Here is a 21,035-nt window from a genome sequence, read left to right as displayed (position 1 = left end):
CTTTCAAGGTCACTGTGACCTTGACCTTTGACCCCTAAAATCAATAGGGGTCATCTACTGGTCAGACCCAACCTCCATGTCAAGTTTGAGGGCCATGGGTGCAGGCATTGTTGAGTTATCACTTGGACAACCTTTTATCATTCAAGGTCACTGTGACCTTGACCTTTGGCCCAATGACCCCTAAAATTTATAGGGACAATCTTCTGGCCAGGCTCAACCTCCAAATCAAGTTTGAGGGCCATTGGTGCAGCCATTGTCAAGTTATCACTCGGATAACCTTTTACCATTCCAGGTCACTGTGACCTTGACCTTTGGCACAATGACCCCTTAAATCAATAGGGACCATCTTCTGGCCAGGCCCAATCTCCAAGTCAAGTTTGAGGGCCATGGGTGCAGGCATTGTCGAGTTATCACTCGGACAACCTTTTACCATTCCAGGTCACTGTGACCTTGACCTTTGGCCAGATGACCCCCAAAAACCATAGGGGTCATCTACTGGTCAGGCCAATTCTCCAAGTCAAGTTTGAGGGCCATGGGTGCAGGCATTGTTGAGTTATCAATCGGACAACCTTTTACCATTCAAGGTCAATGTGACCTTGACCTTTGGCCAGATGACCCCCAAAAACCATAGGGGTCATCTCCTGGTCAGGCCAATTCTCCAAGTCAAGTTTGAGGGCCATGGGTGCAGGCATTGTTGAGTTATCAATCGGACAACCTTATACCATTCAAGGTCACTGTGACCTTGACCTTTGGCCCAATGACCCCCAAAAACAATAGGTGTCATCTACTGGTCAGGCCCAACCTCCAAGTCAAGTTTGAGGGCCATGGGTGCAGGCATTGTTGAGTTATCACTCGAACAACCTTTTACCATTCAAGGTCACTGTGACCTTGACTGTTGACCCATTGAGCCCAAAAAACAATAGGGGTCAGCTACTGGTCAGGCCCAACCTCCAAGTCAAGTTTGAGGGCCATGGGTGCAGGCATTGTCACGTTATCACTCGGACAACCTTTTACCATTCAAGGTCACTGTGACCTTGACCTTTGGCCTGATGACCCCCAAAATCAAAAGAGGTCATCTACTGGTCAGGCCCAACCTTCATGTCAAGTTTGAGGGCTATGGTTGCAGGCATTGTTGAGTTATCACTCGGACAAGCTTTAAAATTATTTTACCATTAAAGGTCACTGTGACCTTGACCTTTGACCCGATGACCCCCAAAATCAATAGGGGTCATCTACTGGTCAGGCCCAACCTTCATGTGAAGTTTGATGACCATACGTCCAGGAATTGTTAAGTTATCACTCGGACAAGCTTTGGTCTACCGACGGACCGACCGACCGACCGACTGACCGACCGACCGACCGACATACCGACATGCCTGTGCAAAGCAATATACTCCTCTTCTTCGAAGGGGGGCATAAATAGGTTGAGATATGATCAAGGGGAACATTCTGACCAAGTTTGAACATTTTCTGATCAATGCCTACCAAGATATAGTACCGGACGGACGGACGGAAGGACAGAAGGACGGAATGACGGACGGACAACGCCAAAACAATATCCCCCTCCCGAAATCTTCGATTCGGCGGGGGATAATAAGTACATTCACAGCACCACCTTGCCTTAACAAATGATTTTCTACACATATATATATGAATAAAATGTGTCTTAAGGGAAAAAAGAATGAAAATCAATTAAGATTGATCACAATCAATTGTTGCCAATGTTTGGGGCAAATCAATGATAATATTTGATTATAATCGATCATCCCTCCATAACTTAGTAGTTACTATTGATTACTTTTTAATAGCCGTTTTCAAAATGAACTGCCTGTAAACTTACGCACAAGCATTCATAACAATATCAGGTTATAGATTTATGTTACCTCCGTTCACATTTGTCGAAAGTCATACATGTGATTGCAGAGTCACCATGGGCTTCACCGTACTCAAATATAGCTGTTCCTGTCTCAAAGTCCCAAATCTTGATTGTCTGTAAAACGAACTTCACAGTTTACACTTACGTTTCGCAAACAATATACTGTTTTCACTCAGAATTCGTTGGCTTAATATACCAGAAAATCAATTTCTTCTTCAGGCAAAGCTTCAGACAAAGTTTTTTTCTCAAGAAATTTTAACAATTCTAGAATAGGATAGACTTAAATTGTACTTGTTTCATCAACTTTTAAACTTTGAGTTAAAGGTTCTGCAATACTTATCGACTCTAATCTCCAACAGAGTATTAACTACTTTTCAGAAGTACGTGACTTTGTACAGTAAACAAGGGCAATAAACTGGAATTCTGCAAAATTAGAATGCATCGCCTGTCAGGAGAACCCATGATTTTTCTATTGAAGGCAATACCATGACCTTGAACTTTGATATATTAATCCCAAAATGAATAGGGAGATTGATTTGTGGCCTGACAGGAGGACTCATGATTTTTCTAGTGAAGGTCACCATGACCTTGACCTTCAATAAATTGATCCTAAAATCAATAAGGTTAATCTACTGACAATGAGCAATTTGAACATCAAGTTTTAAGCTTCCGAACTAATTTGTTTAAAAGTTCTTGACCGAATAAAAGTGACCATATTTGGTCTAGTAAAGGTCGTCATGACCTTGACCTTTAATAGATTGATCCTAAAATTAAAGGGGGTAATCTACTGACAATGAGCAGTTTTTACATCAAGTTTAATACACTAATTTGTTTATACGTTCTTCAATGAACATAAGTGACAATATTTGTTCTAGTAAAGGTCCCATGACCTTGACCTTAATAGATTGATCACAAAATCAATAGGGGTTAATCTACTGACAATGAGCAAATTAGTACATCAAGTTTTATATTCTACACTAAATTGTTAAAAAATTCTTGAACAAACAAAAGTGACCATATTTTTTCTAGTAAAGGTCACAATGACCTTGACCTTAATAGCTTAACCCCAAAATCAATAGGGTTAATCTACTGACAATGAGTTATTTGCACATCAAATTATAAGACTCTTCACGAATTTGTTCAAAAGTTCTTAATCCAAAACAATAGGTCACCATGACCTTTACCTTTAACAAATTCACCTCAAATTAAAAGAGGACATCTACTGATCATGTTCAATGTGCATACAAAGATAAAAGACTCTACATCAAGTTGTTTTAAAAGTTCTTCATCGTAAATGAAAGTGGACGTCAATGCATGACAAAGTAATCCCTGGTTCTGTCATGCTTCGCAGGCGACAAAAACATGAACATACTAATAGCATAATCAACAATAAACATTTCAACAATAGACTGAAAGAGAAAGTTAGGTTTGGAAATATTTCAATGGAAAAATTATGCTCAAGTATTCAACGGACAAAATTTAAGGTCTTTTTTCCTTATAACATTTGTAAGGTTCAGGGAGAAACAGTACAGTACTTTAACACAACAATAACAATATCAGGGTGCAAGATGACAAAAATAACTTTTTGGCAACAATGAAACAATATTTCTGGCAATGATTGCACTGAATTACCTCTTTATCACTGTAAAACAAACAAAAGTTGAATTCTGACATATTATAGCAGGCAAATTAAAAACAAAGCAATGAACAGAATAATCAAATTAAAGTAGAGTTCTCAACGACGTTTAGATTCTGGTTTAAAGCTGCACTCTCACAGATATACCATTTTTACAACTTTTTAAGTTTTTGTCTTGGAAAGAGCAAATTTTTGCGTAAATATATGCAAACCATTAATATAAGATTGCTGACAAAAAATCAGATCCTACATTTTCATATTTCCGTTCGAAAATTAATCTTTAATGGCTTAAACTGTTACTAACGGTTTAGGAAAATGCTTAAAACATAAATTTTTGAAATTAAATCTAAAAATCTGCGATCAATTTTTTTGTCAGCAGTCTTATATTACTCAGGTTTCCATGGATTTTTGCGAAAATTTACTCCATCCAAGACAAAAAAAAAAAATTGTCAAAACCTTCAATCTGTGAGAGTGCAGCTTTAACTCTCAGCAGTTCTTTGCAAGTTTTTATATCCCCACAGGATAAAGTGCGTATGGAAGTCCTGGAAATGCATTGGACACGAATGAATTCAATGAAATACAGTCATTAAACATAGGGTTTTCCTTGTGGGTAGCAAGTTAAACAGTTATGTTATATCCCATCTCTTAGAAATTCGAAACATTATTGATTAATCCAATACTTACCGAGCTTTCTGAGCACGTGATGACCTGCTTAAAGCTAGGGTTATAGAGACATCCTGTCACTGGTTCTTTGTGGGTAAGCACGATGTCCGCATTCAGGCTCGGCCTGCAAAACACCATGGATTTTTATGTGTCATAATTGGCAAATTTCAAGTGTTGTCTGCTAGTTGGCAAAATATACTGATTTTCATTATTTTCTTATAACAATAACTTTGTCTTCTTTGGAGAGTTTTTTTTTATTGTTTCCATGTAGTAAAAGTAAGTGACAAATTTGTTCAAGTGTAATAATCATTTCATTGTTAAATAAATATCTATTAATTTTTACGACTATTCAAAGTCAATCTCATTGGCACGATGTTGCGTGAAAGTGTTGTCTTGCAAAAATGGGGAAACTGGAGAAAACCCAATTGTATGGGTTTGTGACCGCGAACCAAACCCAAATGGGCCAAGGCCAGGAATTAAAATCTGGGTTGCCTTGGTGAGAAGCGAGTGCACTAACCACTACACCAACGGGACAGCTAATTTCATTGTTAGGATTCAAGAACCGTTGTCAAAATGACAATAAACAGTTAAACATCACATTCACCTTTTTTCCATATAATATACTGACATTTAATTTTCAAACCTACAAAGCATACTTTGAGCTTTAGTACATGTACTATACATGAGTAACTTCCAATTACAATTTCAAAATGTAACAAATGTTTCACATATCTATAAATATTGGCTTACAAAATACAGGCAATCAATGAACTGGGTACTTTCTTAAAACTAGTTCTTATTCCTACACACATCTATAAAACATCTATAAAACTATAAAAAAAGAGTAAAAAAAAGAGTATATCATGAATAAAAAAAACATATAATCTTTGTACAATATTCAAAAATGGAGTACAAAATTAAAGGGAAAATAAAAGGGAATTCCCAGAAGAAAGATGCAATAGTTAAATTTGATAAAGAAAACAAGGTCTAAGATTTCAACCTCAAGAAATAGATGGAAAAAGACCAAGAACCTTTAGACAGAATAGTAAAACTAGAGATTGCTTTTTTGAAAAAGAGCTTGTTCCCCCCCCCCCCCAATTTGTGGTCATAGCTCAAAGAAATAATCAATGATGGACATGAAATTTCTACTTTTGGACTGGAGACAAACCAACATACGGGTCATCTAGTCATGACCATCGCGCAAACTATAAGTATGAAGTCCCTGGGTCCAAGTGAATAAAATAATTGAGCAGAAACAAAGTGTGAAGTAAGGATGGACTGACTGAAAGATGGAAAGACAGGGCAAATATTGATAAACAGGGCAAAGATACTGCCGACCCATCCCCTGGTCCCCCGCCGCGGGATCCATATCCCCTGGAATGAAAAATAATTATTATTTTAATTTTTTTTTAGTTATTGTAATATCAGTGTGTTTGTGTTTGTGAATGTAGATATTGCGCTAAATGTTGCTGCGTAAAATTCTCCTGGTTTAATATTAAAATGCCCTGATATTCAGACCAAAATCCCCTTGGAAGCCTCTCAGAAATATTGCATGTATGATACTGACTGTTGGAACCCTTCAACAAATGTTGACATATGCTCAAATATTGTCTTTGAAGTCAATGATTTTGAAAAGTGTAACGAACATTTATTCATCAAAAGGCTTAAAGGTTAAATTATCCCTTGGCTTAAGTTACATAATTCCTTTAGGACGAGCAGTTTAGTTTTCAGCTTTCTAATTTTTTCTTGACTGTACACAATGTTCCGCGAGAGTTTGGTTTAGTTTTGTGGGGGAAATCGGAGAAAACGGTGGAGGCCCACTTATCTGACTTGGTGTCCACAAACCAAACTCAAACATGTCCAAGCCGGGAATCAAACCCGTGTCATCTTGGTGCGCCAACCGGACAACCATTCGTATTTATACAAAACTTACTATAAATAATTTTATGATTTTTTTGGAAGAGAAAGAAATGAAAGTGGAGAATGTTGGAAAGCTGAATAAGTGTAAACGATAGCTATCAAACCTACATATGTGTCTAAATGAAGAAGCTATACAATCAAAAGAAAAAAGTAAAAGGGGAGGTAATCCAAAGACATTGTTTGTGCAAATTGAAATGATAGCTCTGTGTTTCAAATGCAAATAGTTTTACCTTCCGCCTACTAAGTCTTTCTCAACTCTATTATAGAAAACATTATGTTCCTTAACCAATACGAAAAGATCAATAGAAAAAGAGTTATCAAGTACATGTATTTAGAAAAAAAAAAAAAAAAAAAATTCGTAATAGGAAAAAAATCAATATTCCAGATTATTATTCAAAATAAAAAAATAAATTATTTTATTAGGAATTTTATACCTATGATGAATAATTCTGCAAATGTTCAAATCTTGTAATGTTGGTTCAAAAGTGTTTTAGTTAAGAACTGTTTTATTCCTAGTTCTTTTTCTTTAAGATTACTGAACAAAACATATGCTCAAAATATCTCTAAATATTTGAAAGCTGAAACAGTAAATACATGTAAGCATAATAAACTGATTATTTGCACAATATATTACAATATTTTGAATAGCATAAGCTGATATTTAAATACACGTACCATCTAATGTAATCACTAAAAAACAATTAAAAATTTATGACTAACATTTACTAACACTTTAATGTTTGGCAAAGTTGAAACACGCAAAATCTTAAAAAAATAAATACATTTTTTAAAACTGATCTAACAATAAAACACATACTTAAGTCTTAGGTTGAGTGCAGCCATCTGGTCTGTTGCCACGGCAACTGTTTTTGAGATATTGGAATAGTGAACTGCTTGCAGATCTCCACGGATCTTGTGGCTTTTTGGGCGGATCGTCAGGAGGCACATGTGATCCTGGATGTCCCACACCTTGAAGAAAAAGACGCAAGTTGATCTTCGAACATCCTTACAAATCAGCGCCATACATGGAAATCAAACAGTTAAAAAATTATGTGAATCAGATGAGTCAGCTGTTGGACCTGTTGGTCACCCATAATATTCCTAATAATAGGCATCATGACCTTGACCTTTGATCCAAATTCAATATGGGTCAACTACTGACCATGACCAATGTGAATAAAAACTAATTTTGAAGAGTCTATAACAAATAGTTCATAAGTTATTGATCAGAAACGAAGGAGACTTTAATCTTACTATTAATTGTCACCATGACCTTGACATTTGACCTAATGAACTACATGTATGACCATGAACAATCTCAGTATGAAGTTTAAAGACTGTATATCAAATAATTCATTTATTAACATATTGATCAGAAACGAAAGTGTTTGGCTGATGTTTAAGAGCAGTTCACTTGAATTCTGACATTCAATTATGCTTATACTATTTGTTTATTGTCCACTCTCTGAGCTTTGGTCAGCATTTTTGTTTCACAACAAATCACTGGTTGCAAAAATATTAACGACTCTCGAATGAATTTTCATTAAACTTATGTCTAATAGTGAATAGTGTCCACAAAAAGTGAATTTTGCTCAGATTGTAAAACATCAACATTTGAATGTTTACTCTTTTTTAGTAATGTTCGCCAATTCTGATATAATCATCATTTGTGTTTATAGTATAATGTAACACCTGTTTCATATCGATGCTAACGTGGTTCAGCCGTGAAGACCTTAAAATAACAACCAAGACATCAAAAGCTGTGATCTAAATTTTTCATTCTTTCTTTTTCTTTTTTTATTCTTTGATTTTTAGAATTAATGTTATTACTAACTTGCATGTTTGTAACAATTAATAATTCCTTTATTTGAAAACCAAACATTAAAATGTCAGTAAAAAAGAGCATTTGTTTTTCCTATTACTGTAAAGCAGTAACTCAAAATAGCTTTATGACAACAAAGTTTACAAGAGCAACTATTGGTTGCAATGCTACCAGCTAGAATCCCTCATAACAAATCTTGAATGTGTGATCTCGCAAGAATCATTTCGTTTTAAGATCATGTCACCATGGCTGACAAGTTATTTGCAATTAAAGAAGCCAATACATATTTACTACCGGTATGTTTGGTACCAATAATATAATGAAAACTACAGGGACAAGCCCATTTGATGAAAATTCATAAATAAACCCTGTTTAGTAACTCAAGGCATGGGTCCAAACGGCAATAAACTAGAGATATAAATAATAACAATACATTTAACCTTAAAAAAAAAAGACTTCCAACTCAAATGCTCATGTTACCTTAATACATTTATCGGTAGAAATGCTGAATATACTGTTCTCCTCCTCGGCTACAAACAGGAAGAAGATCGGCGCGCTGTGTCCTCGTAACATGGCAGTTGGCTTCCTGAAACATGCAACATCATTTTGATTTATAGCCAGCGCATATTTACCATAAAATACTGCTTGTGATCAAATTTGTCTAGTATGTAATTTTTTTGTTCATGCAATACACCATTGTCGATAAAGGCCAAGGAACCGTAAATCATAAGATCATTAAGGCAATGGCATCAAGTTCATGTGTGTTTAACAGTTTTGCAGATTAATTCATTCCATTCACATACCATGATGGTGCTTAAATATGAAACATTATAAAATGTGAATTTAAACCTGAGATTATATCAATAAATCAGTCTTGTATTGAGGATACTTCATGAGTAGTTCAATACAGAGCAAGAAGGGTCTAGTGGTATAGATGTCCATTTCTAATCCAAGGAGTTGTTGGATCCCCATCTGGGGTGCTTTCTCATAACTTTCCAGAAAGTAGACAGAATTGGTTTCTGCCCAGGAAACGGACTCAAATGTGAATTATATTAGCTTTCAGCTGTTAGCGCTATCGAGCTAGGCTAATCTAAGTACTAAAAACTTTTAAGGAATTCATGTATAAAACAAATTTAATAATTTTTGCATTGAATGACCAGAAATGTGATATTCTATTATATCATAAATACTAATATGGTATTTTACAAGGCTTAATACATAAAACATTGTCATGTCAGGTGCACAATGTACAATAACCTCACATCAAAAGATATTTTACTAGTTATATATAAAAAAATATAATGACAATATTTCATAATAATGACTTGATTTATTATATAAATGACAGCATTAAATATTTCATAATAATGATTTCGTTTACTATATCAATGACAATATAAAATGTGCTGCGTTCTTGTAGCTTGGCAGTCTGTTTCCTGATACAAGGAGTCGTATTTTCCATGTGATACAGATAATGTATCTTGTCATGCAATCCAGTTATAAATTCATCCTTAAACATGAGATTGTAATATCTGCAGGATCAGGCGAATCAAAATTAAAGTCATTAAACTGAAATTATCTTGCATGCAATGCAACTTAAGTTCTGGAGGCTAGCTTGGTAGGCTAAAAGAGTAACATAAAAATATAACTAAAAAATTACATGTTAAATAGAGGATATTTATTTATTTCAGTATAATATCATATTTTATTTCATGACTGTCCTAGAAAAACTATGTGTTATTTACCCTGCTATACGTGGGATACCCCTCACGCAAAATTAAAGCTGATTACGTAGCTGTTAATTTACTATTTCCGGTTTGTTGAGAAAAAGTTCTCTGATATATATTCTTTTTTTTAAATTTCATTTATTTTGGCAACAATTTCGTGTTCAAAGTAAAAGTTTTGATCCAGGGGAAGTAACTACAATGGATTTTAAAAGTAGAACTACTTTAGAACTTTCTAAAATTTGATATTTTCACTCCTAGTTTTGCAATCAAACTGATAATTTCACTGTTGTTATTTCACTGATAAAACCTCATATTTCATCGAAAAGCATGAAATAAATTAAGTTATTCAAAATAAATTAATTTTATACCAACCCTGTTAGGCTTAAAGAGTTACATAAAAATATAACAACACAAAACATGTGTCATATAAATGCATGTTAAATTAAACTATTCAAAATAAATAAAGTTTATACCAACCCTGGCACATATGGATTCCACAGCCTCACGACTCGGTCAACCTGTGACAAAAAGTCAATGATATTCTTATCCTTCGAGAAGTTGAAGTACTTCACGCCTTTGTACACCTTGAACACAGACTGATCGGTCTCAAGGCGTTGTTTCATGAGCCCATAAGTGTATTTGTTCTGTCGGGCGCGTTCTTGTACATGTGTGCCTGGTTCCCGGTTCTCTTTCTGCCCAACATCTTTTATCTCTTTGAGCTGGGCCTCAACGTGGGTACTTCCTGTTGTACAGTCTGCAATCACATGTGGGATTTTGTTCAAAAGGCAAATGACTGATTATAATCACTATTTTATTACCATTTGGCTAAGAAAAAGGTTCTAGTATATATGACATAAACATATCCATTTTTCAGAGTATGCTGTTCGTTTTCAATATTATGTATGATATCATTTTCTTTAGACAATCAAACTGCAACACTTATTTTTTTGAAATTTCATTCCATACAGAACTCTTAATTTATGAATTGAAAAGTGTGGCTACATAGCTCAAAAAAGATATACTTAAAAAAATGTTTTTATATTATTCTTACCAATGACGAGGGCAGTGTTTGCATGGTTTTAGCAGGCAATCACCTGACCAATGTCGTGGTAATACTTGAGCTGAACCACACAGACAGAGACTTATCAGTTAAGTACATATTCACAAAACTCACTAATTATACAATTATTAGGTTGTGTCAACAGTCAACAAAATGGTTGTTTCAGCAGCAGAGTTATTTTAATTGATTTATTTGAGATACAAATATTAAAAATTTGGGTACAAATCATATTTTAGTCGGAGGAAATTTCCTCCCCTTGTTAAAAATTTGTCACTTGCCTTGAGAAATCATTCTTGAAAATTTTATTTTCATGAAAAAAGGCCCAAAGAGGTATTTTTTGATGAACAATTTAATTTACAAACTGCTTGTGTCGTATCTTTATTTGTTAAATATGCCATATTATGAAAGATAATCGCCAATAATTAGCATAAACCTGGCAAGTCAAAATTATTTGGATAAACATAATCAATGGCTAACAGTCTGTAAAAATGCTGAAGAAAGGACACTCTGCATGTGGATTAGGTCATGCATGCCTATAAGGACAAAATTGGTATACCTGTTGGACCCAGTCTCCATATACGGCCCATCGTATAAAGTTGACGTTGGGTCCGACAGCATCGTTCAGTGACACACTCGCTATGAAACCATCAACTTTTGTCGCTTTCTTCCAAGTTCTACAATATATAATTGCTCTTTAAAAACCAAGTTACAAGTTGAATTTACCATCCACAGACTAGTGAATTAAGTGACCTTTGGATATGACTGTCGTTAGCCTTTTTCAAAGTTAGGTAGAACATATAATAATTTTTATTTGTTAATTTCCTTACTCCAGTCATTGAAATAACCAGTGCAGGAGTTGTGGGCTAATGTTCTAATTTTGACCACTGTTACTAAGTGAGTTGTAAGAGATATTACAAAGATATGTAAAGTGATTCATAGTTTATTAATATTATTATTATTATTATTATTATTATTATTATTATTATTATTATTATTATTATTATTATTATTATTATAATTGTTATTATAACTATTATTCTTATCAATTTCAATTTCAAAATCTCTTCATTGATGGAATTATATATTTGAAATATATCTTATATCTAAAGAAGGCTTGTTTGTAATGTTTTAATCATAGCAATTTACTATATTAACTTATTACCAAAATAAGCAAACTCCATTTATTTTAAACTACTAGCAAATCGTATATTCTTTTTTTTTGGTATGCACATAACCAGTTTAAGAATCAGTTAACATTTTTGAAATGAGTTTGTCAAATCAAAAACAAATAGAACCAAAGTAATGTATACTTATAACCTACATCAGAACTTGTTATCATAAACAAAGGATTAAAGAGGATTGAAAAGAAATAAACATAACCACTTCATTGCACTGCATGCTTTTTATGCAATAAATATCTTCTTTATCCATAGAACAAATCTGCCACTGTTCAAATTTTAATCATAGAGGTATGCAGACTGAGTGATTTTTTTTCAAAATAATTTTACTGCCTGTGCCTTTTCAATTGGGGAAAATCAGCGCGAAAAGTCTAAAAATTGGGAAAATTATAACATGGCAATTTTACATATAAAGTTTTTAATTTTCTGCTTTTACTGAGATTATTATATGTGTCCATACAGACTTTTTCTATAACATGGTGATGTAAGACAGCAATTAACAAGCTTGTCCCAATTTTTTTTATCTTCTTATATTAAACACACAGGCGCTAGTCACATAATCAAATATTTTACAAAATCGGTCTATATATGTATTTTTAGATATATAAATCTGGTCCGTAATGTCCCTAAATCTGGTCCGTAATGTCTGGTCCGTAATGTCCATGGTCCGTAGTGTCCGTAATTCATCTTATTATAGTATATAGACGTTTTAGAACATTAAAAAGTGTGTGTCAAGTACCTGTGATTAAACATTGATGATTAATATGAATACTGTACTGAAAAATGCATTTTTGAATTCAAAACACTACTCACGACAACATGTTTAAACTAGTTGTTAATTGTGTGTTCTAAAATGCCGTCCAGGCTTTTTTTTAATGATGGTTAGCCTGGACGTCATTCATAATAAAATTCGTAAACATGTTCAAAATGCCGATCAGAATTTGGTCGCAAATTTATTGAAATTATTCCAATTTAGTCTATTAAAACAAAAAAAGAACATTTTACCTGTTAAAACTAATCCTTTTTACATCAATTGCACTATATATTATAAAATAATCACGTTCCGAATTGTTAAAACAACATACATTTTCAAACACCATCAAAATTCACCAAACACCATTGTTTTTGTTAACGAATGTAGCCGAGAATATCCAAATGCATTTTCTTTTCTCTGCTTAAGGTTACACATGACTATTAGTTACTTTAGTACAGCTTAGTACGAGCTGTAGTGTCATTGGCAGTAGTTTTGTTAAGGCAACATATTGTAAACCTGTAAATTATTCAAAATAAATAAAGAATGAAGTGTTTACAAACATTTATTACTTTTGTTAGCATATTGGAACAAGGACATTTAGTTTTTGCAAAATGAATCAAATAGCAATATCATTAAGTTTGTGGAATGTTATCATGCAAAGTATGGGAAGAATTTTCATTTGCATGCATGGCATTTTTTTCAGTTCGTATCATTATTTTCTATTCTTGTAATTTACCCCTCATTTGCGCTCACTTGGATGTCTTTGAACTATTGTATGCTTAATATTCCTTTGTTTGGTTTCTTTAAAGCATCCAGATTCTGACACACAACAAAAAAACTTGTTTAAGTACTACTTGTCACAAACTTGTGGTAAGAGCAACCTCAGGTACCAACTGGTGATTGTACGAGCTCTCTCCTCCCTACCTTTTTCCTACCAGTAGGCGAGTAAGTTTTCTGGTGTTCCCGAGTGAATGACCATTTGTATGTATGTTGACAAAAACCTGCCATGACGGTTTGAAATTCTGCAATTATTTGGAGGTTTTTGATTGCCATCTTTTGACATAAAAACATTTCTACATTTCTTTCCCCTTTCCCACACGCACCTAGCCTCCCGTTTAAAAACGACCATACATTATAAATACTATATGTGTGCTTTTACTTTGTATGACAGAAATTAGAATACTGGGTAAAATTACCGGTTTGCCTTTATAAGCTTTGTTAAATTTTATAGCGTCTCTTTGAACCGCTGGCGCGTTCATGTCACAAACTGGGCATATGACCTTCTATAAGATGACATTTTAAATGTAAAGTCGGCGAAGATTGCACAAGTGTCCCATAACAACCCGAGGTATATTCTATAAGAGCATGAAGGCCAATTCTCACGCAGAGTCCCGGCTTTGTCATGTTTTAACCCCTTAAACACATAAGTGTTACTTCTGTTTACCAATATAGTTCTTTTAAAAACACACACAACAATTCTAACTCTAGTTGTTTTCCTATAAGCTTGACGATAAAACGCACTCTAGTCGGAATAAAAGGAAACAACAATGTTCTGTAATTATGTTTTTCTATCAATTCCTTTAAAAATAGTAATTTCCTGAAGATTCCCTTTAGTTGAGTTTTGTATAGGTTTTCTGATGTGAGGAATAAGGTATTTGTTAATATAAATATCATGAAACATATGTTCTAGCGAAACTATATATATATACACATAATAAATTGATAAGTCAGCAAAATCTCTGATAATTGTAAACTTGGATTGTCGTGTTGAAGTCAAATTTTGATTTGTTACACAAAAAAACATTTTGATTCACTTAGTGTAACAATGCCGTTGATATACATGTTGTTTTTTTAATATTTAGTCTTATTTTAAATACATGTGTATAATAGTATGCATTGTCCACATTGCCCATAGAATAGTTTGTAAATACCTCTTGAATCCTGTATGTGACGATAAATGTTTTTCAAATTCATTAAGTACAAAAGTGTGGTAACTGATAATGATAGTGTTAGGGGAAGGTAATCCATACTAAAAATACTACTTCAGATTGAAACCTTAAAGTATAGTTGTGTGTAACCTTTTTTCTTTTTGGCAGTAAGAAAGCTCCTGTCAACTGAAATCAGGTATTTAAATTACTTTTTTGAAGAAATAGCTTGTGAATTTGCAAAATGGATATGGTTATTGATAAGAATTAATGTATTTATTGGCAGTCTTAAGCAACAGAATACAAATGAAGACCATTTCATTTCATAGACATTTTTTAAATGTTTACGAATTTTGTTATGAATGACGTTCCAGGCTAACCATCATAAAAAAAAGCCTGGACGGCATTTTAGAATGACTAGTCCGTAATGTCCCTAAATCTGGTCCGTAGTGTCTGGTCCGTAATGTCCATGGTCCGTAGTGTCCGTAATTCATCTTATTATAGTATATAGCCGTTTTAGAACATTAAAAAAGTGTGTGTCAAGTACCTGTGATTAAACATTGATGATTAATATGAATACTGTACTGAAAAATGCATTTTTGAATTCAAAACACTACTCACGACAACATGTTTAAACTAGTTGTTAATTGTGTGTTCTAAAATGCCGTCCAGGCTTTTTTTTAATGATGGTTAGCCTGGACGTCATTCATAATAAAATTCGTAAACATGTTCAAAATGCCGATCAGAATTAGGTCGCAAATTTATTGAAATTATTCCAATTTAGTCTATTAAAACAAAAAAAGAACATTTTACCTGTTAAAACTAATCCTTTTTACATCAATTGCACTATATATTATAAAATAATCACGTTCCGAATTGTTAAAACAACATACATTTTCAAACACCATCAAAATTCACCAAACACCATTGTTTTTGTTAACGAATGTAGCCGAGAATATCCAAATGCATTTTCTTTTCTCTGCTTAAGGTTACACATGACTATTAGTTACTTTAGTACAGCTTAGTACGAACTGTAGTGTCATTGGCAGTAGTTTTGTTAAGGCAACATATTGTAAACCTGTAAATTATTCAAAATAAATTAAGAATGAAGTGTTTACAAACATTTATTACTTTTGTTAGCATATTGGAACAAGGACATTTAGTTTTTGCAAAATGAATCAAATAGCAATATCATTAAGTTTGTGGAATGTTATCATGCAAAGTATGGGAAGAATTTTCATTTGCATGCATGGCATTTTTTTCAGTTCGTATCATTATTTTCTATTCTTGTAATTTACCCCTCATTTGCGCTCACTTGGATGTCTTTGAACTATTGTATGCTTAATATTCCTTTGTTTGGTTTCTTTAAAGCATCCAGATTCTGACACACAACAAAAAAACTTGTTTAAGTACTACTTGTCACAAACTTGTGGTAAGAGCAACCTCAGGTACCAACTGGTGATTGTACGAGCTCTCTCCTCCCTACCTTTTTCCTACCAGTAGGCGAGTAAGTTTTCTGGTGTTCCCGAGTGAATGACCATTTGTATGTATGTTGACAAAAACCTGCCATGACGGTTTGAAATTCTGCAATTATTTGGAGGTTTTTGATTGCCATTTTTTTTACATAAAAACATTTCTACATTTCTTTCCCCTTTCCCACACGCACCTAGCCTCCCGTCTAAAAACGACCATACATTATAAATACTATATGTGTGCTTTTACTTTGTATGACAGAAATTAGAATACTGGGTAAAATTACCGGTTTGCCTTTATAAGCTTTGTTAAATTTTATAGCGTCTCTTTGAACCGCTGGCGCGTTCATGTCACAAACTGGGCATATGACCTTCTATAAGATGACATTTTAAATGTAAAGTCGGCGAAGATTGCACAAGTGTCCCATAACAACCCGAGGTATATTCTATAAGAGCATGAAGGCCAATTCTCACGCAGAGTCCCGGCTTTGTCATGTTTTAACCCCTTAAACACATAAGTGTTACTTCTGTTTACCAATATAGTTCTTTTAAAAACACACACAACAATTCTAACTCTAGTTGTTTTCCTATAAGCTTGACGATAAAACGCACTCTAGTCGGAATAAAAGGAAACAACAATGTTCTGTAATTATGTTTTTCTATCAATTCCTTTAAAAATAGTAATTTCCTGAAGATTCCCTTTAGTTGAGTTTTGTATAGGTTTTCTGATGTGAGGAATAAGGTATTTGTTAATATAAATATCATGAAACATATGTTCTAGCGAAACTATATATATACACATAATAAATTGATAAGTCAGCAAAATCTCTGATAATTGTAAACTTGGATTGTCGTGTTGAAGTCAAATTTTGATTTGTTACACAATAAAACATTTTGATTCACTTAGTGTAACAATGCCGTTGATATACATGTTGTTGTTTTAATATTTAGTCTTATTTTAAATACATGTGTATAATAGTATGCATTGTCCACATTGCCCATAGAATAGTTTGTAAATACCTCTTGAAGCCTGTATGTGACGATAAATGTTTTTCAAATTCATTAAGTACAAAAGTGTGGTAACTGATAATGATAGTGTTAGGGGAAGGTAATCCATACTAAAAATACTACTTCAGATTGAAACCTTAAAGTATAGTTGTGTGTAACCTTTTTTCTTTTTGGCAGTAAGAAAGCTCCTGTCAACTGAAATCAGGTATTTAAATTACTTTTTTGAAGAAATAGCTTGTGAATTTGCAAAATGGATATGGTTATTGATAAGAATTAATGTATTTATTGGCAGTCTTAAGCAACAGAATACAAATGAAGACCATTTCATTTCATAGACATTTTTTACATGTTTACGAATTTTGTTATGAATGACGTTCCAGGCTAACCATCATAAAAAAAAGCCTGGACGGCATTTTAGAATGACTAGTCCGTAATGTCCCTAAATCTGGTCCGTAGTGTCTGGTCCGTAATGTCCATGGTCCGTAGTGTCCGTAATTCATCTTATTATAGTATATAGCCGTTTTAGAACATTAAAAAAGTGTGTGTCAAGTACCTGTGATTAAACATTGATGATTAATATGAATACTGTACTGAAAAATGCATTTTTGAATTCAAAACACTACTCACGACAACATGTTTAAACTGGTTGTTAATTGCGTGTCCTTGTAATTGAAGTCTGTGTATTAAGTTTTGCACTCAAAATCTAATTTAGTCATTATTTAGAACTAAATAGTTGAGTACAAAACATTGAGATACTTAAAACACACATAAAAAAATTTTCTTCGACGCTGTGAAACTACTGAATACCATACTTCACTGACTATGGCAACAATTGTCAGGTGAAACTTTTTTTTTTGCATTACGAAAAACTGAAATAAACTGAAAATTAAAACCGGAAGCAGAAAAATAACGGTGCAAAATGCAAAATATTCCCGGCAAAAAAGACTGTAAACAAATATTGGCTATTTTGCGGTTACCCGGATCGGATTTTACCGGATACGGGGACGGATAATATCTGAAAGTTTGCTATCAAAAAATATATGAAATAGAAGTAACTTCAATGAAATGCAAACTTAATTTTGCAGGTTTAAATTGTAAGTAAAAAGAAACTCAGAAAAAAGGGGAAAAATGAATTCTGTTTTTGGGAAAAAACTGGCGATATTTGGGGGAAAATGGAGGCTGTTTGCCGAGAGGAAAGGGCCGATATTCGGCCCTAAAATTAGCCAAAAAATCACTGGCAGTAAAGTCAACATTTCTAAAATTTATGCCTTTATAGCAAAATGTTTCAAAAAAATGAATAATTTAATCTCATTCTAGACTGCCTACTTTGATATTAATGATATTCCACGTAGACACAAACAGGTGAGCTGAGTTCTTTATCAAAATGTCTGAAATATGAATGTGAAGCACTCAATACCTGAGACACTCGCCAGTGGAGGTGATGACAAGAATGTTGACTGCTCCCTGACTGTCACCAAACAGGATCAGGCTTTCATCATGGCCAGTAGAACTAGATCGGTGAAAAATATTAATATAGTATATTTTGAAACATTGAAATTTTAATAAATGTCTATAACACTATCTTCTATCTAATAAACATGGTGCAAATGTGAGCTAAGCTCCTGGCCCCAATTTCTCGAAACTTCTTAAGTCCATTAAAACAGGATTAAGCAAAGCTCACTATTTTTGTTTTTCAATCATTTGCATACTATTGACTTCTTTAAGTGTGTTTATACTTTAGATACATATTATCTTTATGATAAAAACACAATTAACCAATTTTTCAATTATCAAATGCTAATTGAAATAAGCTACTTAAGCCTGTAAAGCATAAGAAGTTTCGAGAAATTTTGGCCTGCTGTTCACTTAGTCAGAAGTTACTGTCAGAGGTGCTTAAAGTAATCCATTGGAGTATTACACCATGTGTTGTTATTTACTGACAAAATACAATCCCATAACTGAAAGGTTACCGGTAAATGGTGACTAGAGTCTTATACATTGTGAAGGTAACCATTTCCTAATCATGTTCCAATGATCAATTACAATCAAAAATTGATTGGTTTGGTCTGAAATCAGCGACAATCAATTGTATTTTGTCATATTTTACTAGGTTTATTCCCAAAATGTTTGAAAGTGCTCCGAGAATTTTTCCCCCAAAACTGAAAAAAACGTGTGTTTTTTTTCCAAAAAAGGGCTAAGGTGTCTTCTCCATAACTGGTTTAAAGGCCCTGTACATGCACTTTAATCAGCATTTGATTTCTCGTGCCAGTACTGAGTTATTAACAAATGCTTGTCATACTGTTTTCATACCAGTAGTCGAGTTTGAGAGGAACAGTTTCCAGACCACTGATCTGACAATATGGCTCAAATGACGACAACTCAAAGAACTGAATCTCTCGGTCTCTGTAAATCAAAAATAATAACAGCTATACACTTTTTCATGACCATTAAAACACATTATAAAGAACATAATTCAGACATACCGTACCCAAGTTGTTTCATTATTAATGAACTTACATTTTTTCATCATCATATATGATTAAACTTTTCATGCATAGTTTTAATTGTTGATAAGATTTTACAAATTAAAATACCAAAGGAGCAAATACTAGCAATCAATGGGTGTCAGGCTCATTTAAAAAACAACAGTAAAGACTATGACATTAGTGAACTTCTTGCTGCCTTTGGAATACTAATGGTCACAAACCCAGTTCCGACGATGAATTTTGTAAACTGTGGCATAATGACGAAGTCTGTGATCCACTTGGGTTTTACTCTGGATGAACCCTCTGTGTCCTGTAATATGAAAGATAACATTTTAACATTAATTAACACTTTAACAGTGTTACTTGTTTGTAGTCATCTCCGTTCAAGTATTCGGGAGTTTTTGGAATGTGTATGTAACCCGGTGCTAATTTGCCGTTTTTACTATTTCCTTGATAGAATATTATGTTGTAAAATTAGCGTTTTCACGCACGGAGATTTTCGTGAGATGTTCTCACTTAAAACATTGCTTTTGGGAGACATCTTGTATTGTACTTTTTAAAGTTAGGAGTTTAAGCATTATGATATTTGGTATGTATTGGCCCTTCATTGTTTAATTCTGCATTTGGTGCAATGAGTTGTATTGGATGCTTTGTTTGTATTTTCGGAGCAATTCATGTATTTTCGTGGTTCTTGTGAAATACTAGTTCAAGATAGCAGTGATGTCTCTTTCTTGTCTTTGTTGCACATTTTGCACATGTTTATAATATGTTGATTAACAGATTAACAGTACACTGACAACACGGTTATGGGGTGAGATAGGAGACGTTTCGAGATATTTATAGGACATTTGGTTCCACATACCTGTAAGTTTTCATTGTGTTTATGATAGGTCATATCATACTATTTTACCATTATATCTTGTTACGGCCACTAGACGTATTACAACTTCAGTATTATTTGTGTACAAGATTATAATAAAGTAACATGTTTAATAGTAAAAGTATTAACATGCAATGTATAATTATAACTATGTATTAGTTGTTATTCCATTGTCTATTTTCAGTATGTTCAGTTATATTATAGAACGACACAGTTGTGATACTCGTGGAATACACATATGATGAAAAGATATTGTAGTTGTCAATTTATCCACTTCAACCTTAATCCACCTGGACATTAAACCCGAACCTTACACGTCGACTCTAACTTTCTATTTACCGGAAATGTCGGCATGTTACATGTATAACCTGATATTTGAATTACAAACTCTTTTTTTTTCAACAAACTATTATAAAGTTATCATATGCACATAATTATTGCGATGTGCACATGGTCGCAACCAAATGTGTTATAACTTCATTTTGTTTATACAGTATGATTGATTTTTAAAGTTGTTCTATCGGAAATGTTTATATACTGTACATGTTTATATTATATGTAACTTATGAGCTGTAAGTTTAAGGTAAATAAAATCTTCTTCTTCTTCTTCTTCTTCTTCTTCTTCTTC

The 21,035-nt window shown here is 33.4% G+C and overlaps 1 protein-coding gene and 1 long non-coding RNA gene across 2 annotated transcripts in view; one reads left to right on the top strand and one right to left on the bottom strand.

Annotated features, from left to right (window-relative positions):
- LOC128225894 (WD repeat-containing protein on Y chromosome-like) overlaps positions 1 to 20,068 on the bottom strand; it is a 31,523-nt gene extending 11,455 nt beyond the window's left edge. Inside the window, 12 exon segments of the mRNA XM_052935792.1 lie at positions 1,884 to 1,990; positions 4,197 to 4,299; positions 6,326 to 6,352; positions 6,913 to 7,064; positions 8,398 to 8,503; positions 10,122 to 10,398; positions 10,696 to 10,765; positions 11,261 to 11,378; positions 18,459 to 18,551; positions 19,352 to 19,444; positions 19,749 to 19,837; positions 20,015 to 20,068. Coding sequence (XP_052791752.1) covers positions 1,884 to 1,990; positions 4,197 to 4,299; positions 6,326 to 6,352; positions 6,913 to 7,064; positions 8,398 to 8,503; positions 10,122 to 10,398; positions 10,696 to 10,765; positions 11,261 to 11,378; positions 18,459 to 18,551; positions 19,352 to 19,444; positions 19,749 to 19,837; positions 20,015 to 20,068 — 1,289 coding nt within the window.
- Positions 20,069 to 20,307: 239 nt separating this feature from the next.
- Positions 20,308 to 20,657, top strand: LOC128227868 (uncharacterized). Its single transcript, XR_008259868.1, has 2 exons — positions 20,308 to 20,391; positions 20,592 to 20,657. It is a non-coding gene; the product is annotated as an uncharacterized LOC128227868 (long non-coding RNA).
- The last annotated feature ends 378 nt before the right edge of the window (positions 20,658 to 21,035 follow it).

This window comes from Mya arenaria, chromosome 3 (genome assembly GCF_026914265.1).
Source record: "Mya arenaria isolate MELC-2E11 chromosome 3, ASM2691426v1".
In the NCBI taxonomy this organism is placed as follows: Eukaryota; Metazoa; Mollusca; class Bivalvia; order Myida; family Myidae; genus Mya; species Mya arenaria.
This window is presented reverse-complemented; position numbering and strand designations above follow the sequence as displayed.